The 17,472-nt window shown below is 30.3% G+C and overlaps 1 protein-coding gene across 3 annotated transcripts; it reads right to left on the bottom strand.

The window, feature by feature from the left end:
* Positions 1-158: 158 nt before the first annotated feature.
* Positions 159-15,297, bottom strand: LOC116339165 (protein NDRG3). 3 transcript variants are annotated; one of them, XM_031764875.1, is made up of 7 exons: positions 14,963-15,297; positions 14,587-14,782; positions 10,092-10,312; positions 3,619-3,705; positions 737-930; positions 471-591; positions 159-399 (listed from the first exon to the last, which is right to left on the bottom strand). In XM_031764875.1, exons 3-7 carry the CDS (start codon positions 10,289-10,291, stop codon positions 174-176), a joined length of 828 nt encoding a protein of 275 aa, XP_031620735.1. In that variant the 5' UTR covers positions 10,292-10,312; positions 14,587-14,782; positions 14,963-15,297; the 3' UTR covers positions 159-173. The 3 variants fall into 3 exon arrangements, with proteins under 3 accessions (XP_031620735.1, XP_031620733.1, XP_031620736.1); XM_031764873.1 differs by having other exon boundaries at positions 14,587-15,297; XM_031764876.1 differs by lacking the exon at positions 3,619-3,705 and having other exon boundaries at positions 14,587-15,297.
* Between the last annotated feature and the right edge of the window lie 2,175 nt (positions 15,298-17,472).

Raw genomic sequence — 17,472 nt, 5'->3', positions numbered from 1 at the left:
CCGAAAGGTACAATCGGTCTATAAATGATTGTTGTTGTTGTTGTTGTTGTTCAAACTGTTATAAAAATCAGTCAACAATGACAAGAATAACGGAAACGACAATGCGGTATCAACTTCTAAACTTAGTTAATAAGAATTTGGAATAAATTTTGTTGCATAATTCGTATTAATAATTACCGTGCATTGAAACTTTGATAGCCCCATTCCATCCAACCAGCTGTCGTTGAACTACAATTAATAAGGCACAATGCACCAACTTTATCACTGTGGTTCAGTGCAAATCGTGCCAAAATATTTGCGCCAGCTCCAACACCAAAGCCTATTATCAATTTTAGACCAAAATGCGACATAACAAATAATAGTTGGGCAGCCAAATCATCCATTGTTGGGTATACGTAACTGAAATTTTGCAAAAAATGCATCATTTGAACTTCTATTAATTTAAAAAAACTTTTATGACTTTTACTCACTCTTCAGGTAGGCTGGGCGCACCCTCTTCTTGCCCCGGAGCGGTAACATGATACACACAAAAATTGTCTAATAATGTTCGCATCGTAGGATAGTTGAAAAATCCAGCAAAACTTGTTGCATCTAATACACAAATAATATGATATTGTTTTCTAATTATAAAATTTTTCAATAATATTGTCAAAAATATTTATGATTGAAATATTACATATATTATTATTTGTTATTTAAACAATAACACAGAACAAATAATCTTTCTAATATTTACAGTTTAATCCCAAATCATGGTAAGTTAAAATGGCCGGTTTCGAAATATCGCCTTGGACGGCCACTAAAACCTCTCCTTTATCAGTAATCACACGTTGTATATCGCAACTTCCTACCAATGAACCACTTCCATTTGAGAATTGCAACTGAACCGAACGCAACTCTATATCGTCCATCGGATCAACTGGCATATTGCTGTTAAAAAAGAAAATAAGGAAGGAAAAAAGTTTTACTATGGATCTAAATAATATTTGTAGTGATCTTTTTTTAACCGGTGAACTCAATTATAATGAACAAAATAAATGTTTACTTTCTCTTTGAATTTTTAAACGTTATCATTATTTAAGCGATGGGCGATTCGTCAAAAAATATCTGTTCATAAAACACATAGAAATGGAAATTGTATTGTTTTCTTATGCATTTGTTGATTGAATTTTGTCTCTCTCAATTTTTCTTTTTTCATTTTTTAAGTGAAAAAATACTTTCATTCGAGTGTTAAAAAAATTGAAGTATATTGGAAAAAATATGGCTGTGATTTGTTTTACTACGTTTTTCAAAAATGATATAATAGATATAAATGTCGCTCTGCGTATTTTATAAAAAAAAATGTTGTCAATGTGATGAAATATAACCCTATAGGGCTGTTCCGTCACTCACGCAAACAGCCGTTTGCTGTAACACTTTTTATTTATGTTGCTAAATTAAAAGACTTGCATTTAGTGAAACATTTATATATTTGTTTATTTCTGAATGACGTCACCAAAACTTAAATTTTGCGAATAAATAGATTATTTTGGGGTGGAATATATATATATACCCCAGCTGTAATGTATAGTAGGGAGTGTTTATTGTTGTCGACACAATGTCGCGTTGCCAAGGGCAACTTCATTCAACAACATTCGGCTACAATATCATGCTATATTTACCATGACAAATTAATGATTTTACTTTGAATAGTGAATTATTTCTCTGATGATTTGTTATCCACACCTATATTTGTTATAAAAAAAATTGAATACATGTTTGTCAATTTTCGAAAGCTTGACATGTAGATTATATATTAATCTAAATATTCTATGATTCTCAGACTGCGAAAATAATCTAAAAGATATGAATATCTTGTGTAGATTTTCGGACAAAATTAAAGCTTAAAGTATCGTATCCATTTAATAAAACGAAATATTTTGTAAACGAAATATTTTGCAAAGTGAATTCTATCGACATGAAATATAAAAGCTTTTATTTGATTACATTTTTATTGTTAGCCCAGCCCATCCAACCAAATATTTTCCTTTGAATTCATATTCAATGGAATCGTTTTTGGATCATATCTGTCATATCAGTTATTTTCAAGGCATAGCGACAGACGATGAAATTATCGTATACATCAAAATGTCCATATTATTGTGAAATTAAAAAACGAATTCGGACATCTAAAACACAAAAGTAGGCGTCTAAATTCGAGAGATTCGAGCTTTTATCAGTCAACAAATTTTAACAACATTTTTGGGACATTTTGATTTACCATTTTCTATTTAGTTAATTTTGTCATTCATTCGTTTTACCCCTAGTAACTTCTGAAATTGTTAATGGTTTACTTTATTTTATTTCTCAGGTAAATATGCCAGTCTGTTGTCAATATGTTTCGAATTTCGATATTACCCCAGAAGTCTTATATAATGTTTCATTATATTAATTTCATTCGTTGATATCAAGTCCAAATACATATAAATTTCATTTCTCACTTAGGTGCTAATATATTGTGGAAATAAAAAGGCTAAATAACTTCACAAGTATTTCAATACAACTGAAAACATCACGTCAACATTTCGAACGTTTCATAGATGACATAAGTACCTATGTTAATTTACAATTCACATCATTAAATGGGTGAACACAATGAATATTTCAAATCCAGTTGGATGTTATCCAAATATTTAGGACCAAAATATTGCGAAGGCAGTAAAATCTGAAAGTGCAATCATTTGAAGTGCTTACTGATTAACGCAAAGTCTTCTTTAACACATTTTCATAACCTGATTTTGATGACAATTATAGTTTGAAATATGAATAAAAAAACTTGTGGTTCTATATGAATTTTCTCCCTTCTTCTTGAAATTCGTTTTCAAATCAGCTATTTGTCGATGAAGTTTTTAGAATGATTTTATCCATGACGTACGCTTTTTTGGTTTGACGTCAATTTTAAATTCTAAATAGAAAACTATAAAAAAATACGTACTTCATGCTCTACACTAATTTATCATATTGTACTGAATATAACTACTTTCAATGCTGTACTGATGTTACTCTTTTCTTCATGCAAATTATTCAAATTGTTAACATTCGATAAAATGTCTATTTATAACCATTGTCTAATTACAGAGAAAGAAACATCTCAGAGGAGAGAATCTTCTAACCAAATTTCTTTTTTATTCAAGAAATGCGAAAAATTGGGAAAATCACGTTTTTCATGTCGTTTTTAAAATTATTTAGTTTTTAGTAGTTTTTGCTCATTCATAAATTTCTTCATTCAGTAATAATCGGTGTCCAAATAGGAGTGTCAGTAGTATAATTGTGATTGATCATGATCAACATTTACAATAAAAAGATTGGTCAAATGGAAATTTCTAACACTCTAATTGAGACACCGTTTTCTATTTAATATCGTAAATAAAACATTATATGGATACATTATGTTAATTTGTGATATCTAAATGAAATGTTTGTCAATGTGAAGTCATCCTCTTCATGCTGTGACTGGAAATTTACTCAAAAATGGTTCATACAATAATTGTTTGTAAAACATATCAAATATTAAATAAAGTAATTGCTGGAATAACTCATTTAAGGAAGTGGAAATGTTAAGGAAAACAACCAACTTACCCAAGAAGTCGTGCCTCTTCGGCAGTATGTGTTGGTGCTGATGGCATCTTTGTATTTTGTGCTTTTCCTATGACACGCTCACGATCTCTGCAAAAATGGTTTTAAATTTCGTAACAAAACGCAAAACTGCATGCATATTAAAACAGATCAAATCATCAATCGTCAAAGAAGAAAACTCGATAATCTAAATATGTTTGTTCTAAGATTTTACGGATTTTAAATATACAGTACGGAGTATTATTTATTATTACAGTAAAACCTCTTACTATTTAGAGTTTTTTAAGTTTCATTCTTCCCGACACTATAATTTGGTCAACGATTTGTCGCACTTGCTTAACCCTCTAATGCATTAATTTATTCGGCATAAGAGCTATTTTCCATGGTTCAAAATTCTTTTTAAAAAATAATCGAAATGCAATAAATCCCATAGTTTACAAAAAAAAAATGATTGACAAAATTCGAGAACAATCAAATCCATTGTTTAAAGTACTATAAAAGTGTTATATATGCTGATTATGCCTTTTGGAACGAATATAAACCATGCACAATCACTTTATTTTAAATGATAGTTGATAGTCTTTGCATTGTTATGTTGATTTCTCAATTTTTCACTACTAATTTCGTTTTTATGAACAAAAATGTATGCTGAAATCAAGAAAAAAAATCTTCAGATTCGCCGATTTCCCAATATTTGGAGGTTTTTTTTTAGCTATTGGAAGGTCATTTCGTATGGACGTCTCGATGTACAATTTTTTCCCAATATTCGAAGTTCCCATAATAGAGAGGTTTTACTGTTTTACATTTCTCTAAAAATACAAATCGACATTATTATAACATGTTCAATTTTAACGATGGCAGAAATTGATTCTGATCTGTTTCAACAGGTTAGTTAATTCATTCGAAAGTTTTAATTCGTAAATGTGTTGATTTGTGATTTGCTAAAAGAAGAGCGATAATAACAAGTGACAAGTATTAATATCACATATGGTTTCATAGAAGATGCTCATGCTTATACTCAAAATATCGTAGTTACTAGACGCTCTTCTTTCTCAAATACTAAATAAAGGAACATAAAAAAACGAAATAAAAGAAAATAAAAAATGGTGAATGAAGATTTTTTTAGTCAATGAGATGACTTCAAACAGCATTTAATTTTCACATTCAATTTATTAGCTTACACAATGAAAATTGTTCGATTCTTATCAAAGCATTCTATATCATTTATACGGGGTGTCATTATCTTGTAGAGACAGACTTGAGGAACACGATAGAAGCAAAAAAAAATGATCATTTTCCATGGCCCCCTAACTTGCATTTTAATCGACCTAAAATTTATTCTATCTTGTAGAGGAAGACCCCAGAATATAATGCAACCATAAAAGACTAGATATTCGAACCTATTTTTGAGGTTTTTTATCGATTTGTAAAAATAACCAACCGCCAACTCGCACTCTCTGGTAGTTGCAAACTTATTTGAGAGACCCTACACTGACAGAACTAAGGTTATGATTTTGACAACACCGTGTTGTAAATGCTTCACAATGACAACAATTGTTGGCTACTTCACAACATTCGTTGGAATGTAAGCATTTACAACACGGTATTGTCAAAATCATAACCTTAGTTTTGTCAGTGTGTATATTTATGATATATATTTTATGATATGATTTTTTTTCAATTTTTCTAAACCAAATAAAATGAGTAAAATTATCAACCTATTGAAATAGCGATCTGAATGTGGCTTATTATCATTATTATTATTAAATGGTTTATGTTTGAATATGTTTCAAGTAATATAAATATTACTCAGTATTTTGTGCATTATATGTACTCAGATTTATGCTATTTTCAGGCGTTCAGTGGCATAACTATAGTTACTTTTATAAAAGTTGGATTTGAGAGTTTGTATGAAAAAATGTCATATTAGAATTCACACTCTTAAATTGACTCTCTTTCGACATTATTATGTACTAGCTATACATAAGTATAAGATGATCTATTGGGTGTATCGATTAATTTTAAAGGACTTTTGCTAGGGGGTAAGCGCGCTTTTAAATATATAGAAATATGAACAAATTCAGGAGATTTCAACGAATTCAAGAGATATCGAGAGATATGAACGGAACTTTATATTTTTGGGGGATATTGTGAGATATTCTCATCTAAAAGTTGTTCTGGAAGTGGGCTTTAGTGGATCCTCAGGATCATCAAAACTGCTCCCAGTTCTGGAAGCGGGTTTTGGTGGATCGTCAGGATGGACCAGACTATGGTTTGACAATGCCCTGGCCCATCCTGAGGGTCCACTTCCAGAACTGGGAGCGATCTGAATGATCCTGAAGATCCACCAATACTTTGAGATAATGTGAGATATAATTGAATACTTTGAGATATTTGAGTTTTAATCAGATTTTAAGAATGAAGTTAAATTTTGGTACATATATGTATATTTATAAATATGCGCGGAATCCCCCTAGGATTTTTGTGTTCAAAGAAACATTTATTTCAAAGCAAAATGAATGAGTACATTAACCAATGTATTGCCCATCGTTAGCTTTGACTTCCGCCCATCTTCTTGGTAGCTTGTCGATTCCACGTTGGAAGAATGCCTCATCTTTTGAAGCTATCCAGTCATCGATCCAATTTCGCACTCCTTCAGCATTTCAAAACGATATCTCGGACAAGCCCATTTGCATCGATAGAAACAAGTGGTAGTCAGAAGGAGCAAGGTCTGGAGAGTACGGGGGGTGATCAAGCCGATCCCAACCGAACGCCTCTATCTTTTGTTTGACGATGTGTGCTCGATATGGCTTAGCATTATCATCGTGAAACAAAACCTTGTGGTGTTTTCTCGCTACTAGCGGCCGTTTTTCGTTCAATGCATGCGCCAATTTGTTTAATTGTTGTCGATAGCGATCAGCTGTAACCGTTTCGCCTTGTTTTAGCAGCTCATAATACACGATACCTTTCTGATCCCACCATATGCATAGCATGACCTTCTGGCAATGAATGTCTCCTTTTGGCTGCGACGGTCCTGGTTGGCCTGTATCAACATACGCTGCTTTACGTTTGGGGTTATCGTAATAGACCCACTTTTCATCGCCAGTAACAATTCGACTAAAAACACTATGTTTTTTGTATTCTTTAAAATGTTTTTTGCATGCTGTGATTCGTGCTTTGAGTTGATTTCCAGTCAGTTGCTGTGTTACCCATTTTCCCAACTTTCGAATCATTCCCATTGCATGCAAACGTTCAGAAATGGTTGATTGAGAGACATTCAACTCTAATGCAAGTTCTTTTTGCATACAGGCTGAGTTTTCAACCAATAATGCTTGCAAATCCGCATCGTCAAATTTTTTTGGCTGACCTGGGCGATCTTTGTCTTCCACGTCTAAATCACCACTTTTAAAGCGTCGAATCCAATACTCACAGGTTGAAATCGATGGAGTATGCTTGGAACCATAAGTTTCCAACAATAATCGATGGCTCTCAGCGGCACTTTTCTTCGAATTAACCCTAAAACCGTCCTTCTGCAATCCACCTTAATCCCGTCTTTGGGGGCACTCCCACTCCACTCTTGGGGGTTTTTCCCGACTAAAAATGATTTCAAAGGAAAATTTAAGCCCCGAATCATTTGAATTACAAGAGTAATTACAACGTTGAATAAATTTTTGGGATTAAGCCTTATAAAATCAAGTACCGCATTTTCCGGAATAATGGGAGCTCATCGTTTTGAGCTGCTCATATACACCAAAATGAAATTCCAAGAAATTCTTACGGATCTTAACATTTGATACCTTAAGTCTAACTCAAAAATATATCATCGCTAGTGTAGCGTTTTTCCTCAGTTTAGATATTCATATATATCACTTTAAGGTGAACTATTAATTTGAAGCTACATATAAAAAATGGATAAATTTAGAAAAGAGCAAGGTAAAAATATATTATTCTAAAGGTAAACTTTAGGTAGACTTGATTAGGACTATAAAACGTGGAGGCTAAAAATAGTTTCCGTGTTAGTGAAGCCTAGCGGCAAGTTGAATATACAGAAATATTGACCCATGAATATTTTTTTCAACTTCGAGGTATACTTTTTTTGAATTGCGGTATACTTAAGGAGACTTCAGGTAGAGTTGAATGAGATGATTGAAAAAAAAATTCGACCTCGCCGGCATTTTGAATATCCAAATATGAGGTCGTCAATACGAAATTTAATATGAGGTCGTCAATGAAAACTAGATGAAATGCCATGGTGAGGCATATCTCTCTCATAAGAAATCCATATTTTTGGTTTTTTTACATTTTTGAATGGAAAATGCATTCACATTTCATCGTCTCGCAAAAAAACGACCAAGAAACTCTTGTACCAAAAAACTCCCGACCGAGTTTAAATTAAAAAGAAAAACATGAATTCAAATATCATGAAAAACCAGTTTTTTTGAGTGTGATATCATTTGCTAGTCAATCGTTTCCAGTGGAAATAAATTACCCAAGATCTACGCAACAGCTGATAACTTTTCAAATATAAGATGATATTCGTTAATCGAGTACGCTATGGGACACGTTATGTGATTATGGTTTGTGTTTTGTGTTTACCTCTCATACATAAGTTTGGATTTTTGGCTCGAATTTGCATTGAAATATCTTCAAACTATATCATATATGCATACATCGTATACAAAAGTTCAAATTTTTGTATGAAAAGTGTTTCGAAAATAATTGTATCGCAATACTAATGTCATAATTAGTTTTCTCGTGAATTAAAATTTACAGCAAAAGATATGTAATAAATGCATTTCGTAATTCACAGTGCAGAAAACTTCATCTTACTTACTTTTAACTCTCAACAATTTGTTTTTTAAAAGATAAGAAATAACAATTATAATAATAGAGATGAAATAATTTCTGGTATTAATTTCTAAAATTCTAATTAAGTATAAATTTCTAGGATTAAATACTACAAAATTATTTCATCAGGAATTATTTAAAAAAAAAAATACAATAGAAATCAAATTCAATGTGATACAAGTAGATATTATTCTTCAGAAATAAATGTGGTCTACTGACGCCTCACTGTATTATATATATAGGCTATACTGTTGCGTCCCCCCGCACAGTATCTATCAGTGTTCGCAACGGAGGCGATTTTTCGACTCCGGCGCCGACCGGTCTCCGACCGGTTCGGCTCGGATCGGATCGGAGTTCGGTACCTTTTCGGTGATCGGAATTCGGACCATCTATAGACTGTTTATGGTGTATTCCATAAGTTGTGCTCGGTACACGGCATAGCCGGTGCACAACCTACCTTCTTTCAAGTGTAAAATATGTTTGATTTTTGATTGCATTGTTTACAGCAAAGACTTTGACTCAATTCGAATTGCTGTTTGTTTCATTTCAACCCAAAGAAAAATTTCAACTCGAAATGAACAAATTTTCTAGATATTTTGTGTGTAGTAAATATATCGAACAGTCCAAACAATCCGAATCGTACGAACAGTCCGAAGATTTAATTTTCTACGAACGAACGAACTCTGGATTCAATGTCCATTGTATACAAAAATGTTACTGATGGTGCAGAGCATATACTGAGCATAGATATATATTCGGGATATTTTGTGAGTATCTGATATTTATCGCAGCCAGACATTATAATGGAGCGAAAACAATAGAAATGATTGTTATAGGTCTAAAAACCATTTACATTACTACAATCACTATAACAATAACTTCTATTGTTTTCACTCTATTTTAAAGTCTGGCTCCAATGAATATCGGATACTGACAAAATATCCAGGATATATATCTATGCTTAGTATATGCTCTGTGATGGTGAGTAATAAGATCAGTTAACTCTTGTATATGAAGCCGATTATAACAAATACGAAGGTTAGGTGTCAAATTCTATGAAAGACAAAAAGTGTAGAATTAATATTGCACTCAAGTTTCAAGTCCTCATTCATTCTCATATTAACTAGAATTGATTTCAAAACTAATTTAGTTACCTAATAAATGTCTTACAACTAATATTTTATTACATTTGTTTGCCTTCAACACCAACTTCAGCCTTTCGGATTACTTGTTGGAGAATAACACTTTGTAACATTGTGTTAAATATTTAAGCTCTTCACAAATTATACATGTTTGAAGATAATCTCATTTCGACGGGTGGCATTCAATGTCGACTGTTTCGTCTATTTTATTGAATGGAAGACCACATTTTAAATATCATAATTGTAATGCAATGTCATATTTTAAATATGCGAGTTCCTATATAAGGTGAGAGATTCTATACTGCATAACCACACGTAATATCATTTAAGTGATCAATGGAAGATATGCAAATGGAAGAGAAAAAATCGAATGAATGACATTATAAGAGAACATGAATTACAGACAATTTATGAGTTTAGCCTGCGTATTTTATTTATTCTGTTTGATATCCGACTTTCAGAACGATTTATACATGTCTTACTTACCGTTTATTTATTATAATTGCTCGTCCGCCCCGTGGCGGAGTTTGTATTTCATCTTGCAAATTGGAATTCCCAATAGCACTGCCAATAACACGCTTAACTGTTTCGAGCACTGTAACTGGCCCAGTTGGTTCTGTTGTCGAATTGTAAACAGAATTCGGTCCATTACTTAAGGACACATAACCGCCCTCGAATTGGGGCATCTTTTTTTTATTCGTTTGTTTCTGGTTTTTTGTACGTTGATTATCGAAGTGATGCATTATTTAATTGGACAGTGCGGACAGTGATGTCATTAGCAGTTTCAGCACCGAATTTCATCCAAATGGACATTTCATATTTCCGTTTAGATTTCAATTTAATTTGACCCATAATGTATTGAATAAAACGCAAGTAGTGTATATCAAGTAGTAGTCGTAATATCATTTGAAGACAGATAAGTTGGACAATATTTTTGTTTCGCAGTGATGTAGTTTTAAAACCAAAAGACCATAAATAAAAAGAAAAAAATGAAATGCAATTTTATATTTGTTCACATAACAAATTGTAACAGAAGATGGTGACATTTTTGATATATCGTTAGAGCAAAAAAAAAAAACATACACATGAACATCTCTAAAAGTGATTAAAACACTTCAAGTGTAAGAAAATGCAACAGTTAAATATTGTTATTCCATCAAATATACATGTTTTTCAATAATACATATAAATTTACCATTTGAAAACCATTTACCAGTTTTATTAATTATTGGGAGTTGCGTGAAAATTTCGAAGATCATGTTGTTATGATTAAAATCACGATTAACGACAATAGTAGTAATGAGTCACTTTCTCGATATAAATCCTAGTTTCTTCGTAAACAACCATATTTTCAAGCAAAAAAATGACAGAAATTATAGTTTTGGTATTTTATAAAATACCAATATCAACAATAATTCGAAATGTTTAAAAATAAAAGTAATTTATATCGAATAAATCTTGTTTTACATTCGATTAAAATGAATTGAATTCTTTATAAATATAGATGCTACTTTGTCTACGAGATACTTTACAGAAAAATATATTTGAAAAATAAAAAAACATAGAACATTTCCCAAGACATCTTTGGTTATTTATAAATCTTCTTCGATTCTAAAACTCACAGGTGGAATGTATTATTACTTGGAAACATGTATTATTTGTGTTTTGGAGATTTTTTTAAAATATACTCGGTAAAAATATATATTTCTCTACATCATTAAAATATGTTTGAATAAAATTGTGCCACAACAAACAAACAAGAAAAATGCAATATCTCAGTGATGAAAGATGCAAAATGACTTTCTATAACACTAATATATACAATTAAAAAAGTGCTCATATTTAAAAATTGGGTCATAAAGGAGAAATTTTCACAAAATATTTTTTTGGAGACCTCAAAAGACGCATTTTTGTTGTTCGCGTAAAATACAGGCGCTTTTTATTCAGGCGCTCAAGAAATATATTTGGAATTTTATTACGGTGTATCTGAGGTTGCAATTAGTAAAATAAATAACGAATATGAAAAAATCGTTGTTTTACTTTATAAATATTTGTAAAAAAAAATTAAATTTAAGTGATGTTTGAAAATTCTCCAGAAAATGTACTACCAATCTCTATATTACTTTTTTTCATTTATCCTTCCGGCTAAGAAAAAAATTGTTGCTTTTAATACCGGAATTTTTCACTATTATCATAGCTCCAAAGTTCAAAGTTCTTGAAGCACACGAAGATTTTAATTGAATAGTTTCAGGAGATTCTAGAGATACTGTCAGAATAAGGGAGTTTATGAAAAATTCATGAATCAAACACATGAAATTTCAGTGATTCTTTCATTCTTACATCGCTTAACATTCTTACTTAATTCGACTATACCTCTTCCTATTTCAAGATGATTTTGTCTTAAAAAACTTAATCTCAGTTGTGATAAATTTTTCATAACCTAGCTCATTCCACTATCGACCAAAGACTAGATTTTCTTTTTTCTTTAATAAAATTGTCGATTAAATCCTTTAAGTTTACTCCGTAAATAATTTGTGTACGTAATCTTCTTAATGAAAATTTGTATGAAAACTAATCAAAAACCAAGTTAGTCAGTTATAGTCGAATTAATTCATTTATACTTGAATTTTTATAGATACTTTTCTTGTTTGAATTTATTATTCAAACTAAATTCTCAACTCAAACTAAAAGTTAATGATTTGAACTTTGTTAATAGAAAAATATTTAAAGAATTGCAGAAATTCTTTGTTTTATTTTAAATTTGAAATATGGACATTTGAATGAGCTAGAATAAAAACCCGACTTGAAATTAAAATTTATAAAAGTGAAACAATTTTTTTATGTAGATTGTATATACAATCGCATAAATAGCTTTTATAGATTTTTATTTCAAGTCGGGTTTTTATCCTAACTTAATCAGTTGTGGAATTTAATGCGATATGGTTACATCAGCACTAATTTTTGAATATCAATTTGTGCAATACCACCGTATTCTATATTAACGGAATGTATTTTTTTTACCATTGAAATGAACGTAGACATTAGGGCTCCTGAAAACATTTAAAATAAACTTCTGAGCACGCATTGCTTGTTTTGACAGCTTAAACTCTGCTATGTACAGTGGCGACTCCTTTTTACACTGAACAAATATGTTATAGTTTAATACGGTGACATTGCATTTGTTCGTATTCGTATTTGCTTTTTTATTTTATTTCCCTTTTACATTTGTAGCTTGGAAAAAATCGATACATTTGTGTATGTATAGATTACATACTGTATGAACGTATGGATAGATTTTTTTCATGCGTTTACACATACTATTCATATTTTTTGTTATTTTTTTTAATGCTGGAGGAAAAGACTTGAAATGAGAAAAACAGCAAAAATTCCAATGTATTGAAAACATTATTAAAGTAAATGTCTAGGCAACAAATACATAAGACACTGTCAAGAAATCGAAACGTAACAGTATGAATCAGTATTTGCAGTAAGTCCAAAATACGAACAAATACTTAAAGCGAACAACCAACACACACACACACACACACACACACTATATATATATATCATTCGTGAAGACCTTTCTCAAGAAATTGTAATCAGCTATAAAGCTAGTGCTTTTTGGTGTATTATTCAAATTTTCCCCACATAATTTATACAATTATGCACAGTACATTCATATTTTGCTTGCGTTTTTGCAATCATATAACAATTGACTACTACTATTATCCATGATAACTTTTGAATTCCTCATAAGCTATTGAAATAAGGAATTGAATGTATTAGCGCATTTCAAATTAATTTGAAAATGATATTTTCGTGCAACAAACAAAAGGTTTTTCGTTTTCTATTAAATGGGCTTGTAATAAAACAAAATTGAGTTAGATAATAGTTTCCCTTGAAAGTCAATTTGTACATTTACACCATCAAAAAATTTGTTAGTGGAAATTTTGTACTATATATTCAACCATTTATAAAAGCATTTTATGGAGACGGTTAAAATCCATGCTATCGCTTTAATACTGTCAGCATGATAAATATATGTTTTTTCTCGCATATAAAATGTGAAGTGTTTAATAGTTTTATATATGATATGTATAAGCTAACGAATGGTTGCTTCCAAAAAGTGTGTTAATTGTAAAAAGAATTATATGAAGTAGATTTTATACGATACTGTCAAATTGCGCATTTATTAAATGACAACAATATCCACAACAAACCACAGCCACACTCATATATGACTTCGTTCTGTTAATTTGGCCATTAATATCTATTTGTACATCGTTTTTTATGAATACATATTGAAATCAGACAATATTCATAATTTCAACGACACTTTTGCTTTGTATTTTTTTATTCAACTTGGAACATAGCCGGAACTGTTAATCAAAGAAAATTTATGTATTATTTAATACGAATTGAAAGGGCCGAAAATTGAAAATGATGTTTTGGTCATTTCTGCTAAATGACAAAACCTGCAAACCTATTTATAGTGCATTTAATTTTGATAATAATATTTAAAAAATAGAATTCATTATTTTAGAGTGGTGTTTATATGTCTGCTCGAAATTAAATTTCTGTCTTTATCACTAAAATCAAACTTAAATCACTTTCGAAAACTTTGAAAGAAAATGTTTATAACATGAAGGCTATAGCTTTTTCCATCAACTGAGACTTAGTATTTTTGTTAATACAAATGTTCTATATTTTTTCAAACAAACTTTTGAAATATAAATAATAATAAATTATAATTTTTGAATGGTCATTATAATCGGATCAGTGATATATGGTTTAGAATCATGTAAAATGAATGTGGTGTGGCCTAGTGTAAGCTAAAGTGAGAACTGTGAATTGTGTAAGTTGATTACGAATTTAAAAAATAGTGGTATTGAAAAAGACGATATAACCCATTTTATAAGTAAAATCAGAATGAAAACTTGATAATATAATATTTTGAAATATTTATAAAAATAAAACATACCTTGAGAATATGATAAATAAAATGTTTTCACTCTATTTTTCCGGTGGCAATAAATGAACGTGCTTTGCAATTGTCAAGTTAAAAATACTTATTTGTATAAATTTTGCGACTTAGTCAAAGTCAGTTTCTTTGCTATTGTTTTTTTTTTTTTCTTTCCTTTTTTTATATGATAGTTGTTCAAAAGTCACTCTTATATCTAACAAATAGATTTTAATTTAGATGGTTGAATGTTAACTGTGCCAATAATTTTCATAGACACCAACAACAATAACACTACAAAAAACACTGACACAGTGAACTAATATTTGAAGTTTCGTTTTGATACACTTTTTTCAATATATTATTAAAATTAGAATGGTAAATCAAATTTCATCACCAAAATATTTCTGCATACGTTTTGCGGCATATGTATAATCAAAATGTTATATATTTGTCTGATTCGAGCAGTAGAACATTCGTCTGATTCAAATTCTTTGCGATACAATTTGAAGGTAAGAATTGGTATTCTTTTGTTTGTATATGGAACGTTGAAACTCTCAATGAACCATATATAAAAATAACAAGGCCTGTGATTCGCATACACTTCTCTCGTAACACTTTATTAATAAATTCCCACTTTTCATACCAATTTTAACTTGATTCTATATGTTTTCATTCACAATGTTTTTCGATTACGTCAATCTCTTATCACACCAAAAGTCAAACTAATAAAATTTTGGTGAATGCATTGGTACATTGCTACTTTGTATGTACTAAAATTCATTGCATTGAAGTTGACTGCTAACCATTTTGGATACCTTCTAGTATATGCGAGCAATTTTCAACTCTTTGCATCATGGCATTTACGTATATTTTAAAATATCAATAAGGACGTCATTCGTTTGTACTTAAATTTATCACAAAATTATAAACGCCGGTTGTCCTGAAATGTCGCTAAGATAATTTGCTCACTCAAAATGCAATACCTAAATTAAATATACGTACAATCTAGCGTACAATTGTACAGTGAAAATCCACTTGAAAGGTATTAAGAATTTTTAGAATAAGAAGAAAATCTTATGATCAAATCAAATCAATTTATTATTAGAATAAATGCTCTTTCTACATAAGGGAGAAATCAATAAAGGGTTTTGTAATTTTTTTTTTTACTCATATCTTAAATGTCGATAGAGGTCGCTGTTTTATAAGCACAAATTACCAATCGGCTTAAGCTTTTTCATAAAGCAATAATCATTTTATAATGATGATGTCACCACTATCACAATTGTAACCATTTGATTTGTTCATTATAATCAAGGTAATTTTCAAATGAAATTTATCTAATAAAACATATATTTATTTATCAAAACTTACGTGTAATGGGCTAATCCATAAATTTTCATTGATTCAGTCGCCAAATTATGCGATAAATTTTCAATAATGTTATTCACCATATTTAGCACGGATTATCATTAAGTTCTTTTGGATATTTTTATTTTAACGATTCCAAACAAATAATATGAAATCTTATTGCTGTAAAAATCAAGAAATATATTGTACACAAAATTCACATCAATTTTTTAAATGAACTCGACATTCTAATGTTGTTTATTTAATATGTTACAATATGTTAAAATATCAAAAAAATCAGAATGGATCGACACATTTTTATAAAAAATTATATTCGTTGAAAAACCCGATTTTTTCAAAAAAAATCACACAAATAATTTCTCGTTGTAATTTAAATGAACTTGAGTCTAGTATAATTTTTGAGCGATTAACGTGACACAACTCAGTTCAAAATTGAAGTTCTTCAATCAAGCTAAATAGAAATAAAATTCAGCAAATGAAACAGAATCACATTGTCCACACACCAATCCCTTTATTCATTTTAAAAACTATTGATCAACTACACACCCAAATCGTCTAATTGTTAAACGAATCCGTTGTGATTTTGCCAAGATTATACACTGAACGTGCTTTAGCCTTTCATCGGACTACAAAGTAAAGAACTTTTTTTACAAATTGCGCATTATGACTTGGATACCAATATTCACTTACACAATCTTCCTTTTAAATAAAAATACAGATTTACCATAAAAAGCTCTATTGATTAAACAATGGTTGTTATTAGCATTCACCACCAGAATACGTACTGAAAAATTCCTTTGCAAAAATATTTATTATTGCCAATTTTTATTGAATTTTGAAATGCATTACAACTGAAATCGTTTAAATAACAAAATAAGACGAAATTTAAATTTCATGAATATATCGACGTTGTTACTTAATTTTTTGATAGTATTGACTGCTTTCTCTAGTGCATTGTTAAGTTGTATTAAATATATCTAGTATATGAAAATCGTTAATAAAATCGTAGTTTCAAGAACAAGTAAAGATGTTGATTTGATATCACAAGAATCCGTATGAGAATTGTAAATATCCCAGAGGCAGTTAATTGTACTAATTTAATTGTTATTTGATTTTTAATGCAACAACCGACAACCGACAACATGTAAAAATACAAACTTCTATTTTTCGGAATTCAAATGGAATTGTAAAAGGAGAAAACTGTTAAACAATATTGAAACATTTTTTCATTACATTACTCGAATAGGAAACAAAACCAGCAGATAAATTAAAACCGATGAGAGAAGACAAAATCAAAAACAGCAACGGACACCTTACTTTGTACAACGTTCCGCTATGCTGTTTTCTTATTTTTCATTATGAATAAAAATACAGCTTCAATACACTACGAAGAGAAAGAAAACGGTTTCAAAAAGAAGTATAGTGGAAACATGTGTAAATATGAACATAAAATTCATCGGCAGCACGGCGGTAAGCAACAACAACAACAACAACATCGCGTCGAACACAGAGCACCACATTTGAATCAGTTTATTT

Source organism: Contarinia nasturtii, unplaced genomic scaffold, assembly GCF_009176525.2.
Source record: "Contarinia nasturtii isolate CC-2019 unplaced genomic scaffold, AAFC_CNas_1.1 Cnas_scaffold_493, whole genome shotgun sequence".
NCBI classification, from domain to species: Eukaryota; Metazoa; Arthropoda; class Insecta; order Diptera; family Cecidomyiidae; genus Contarinia; species Contarinia nasturtii.
This window is presented reverse-complemented; position numbering and strand designations above follow the sequence as displayed.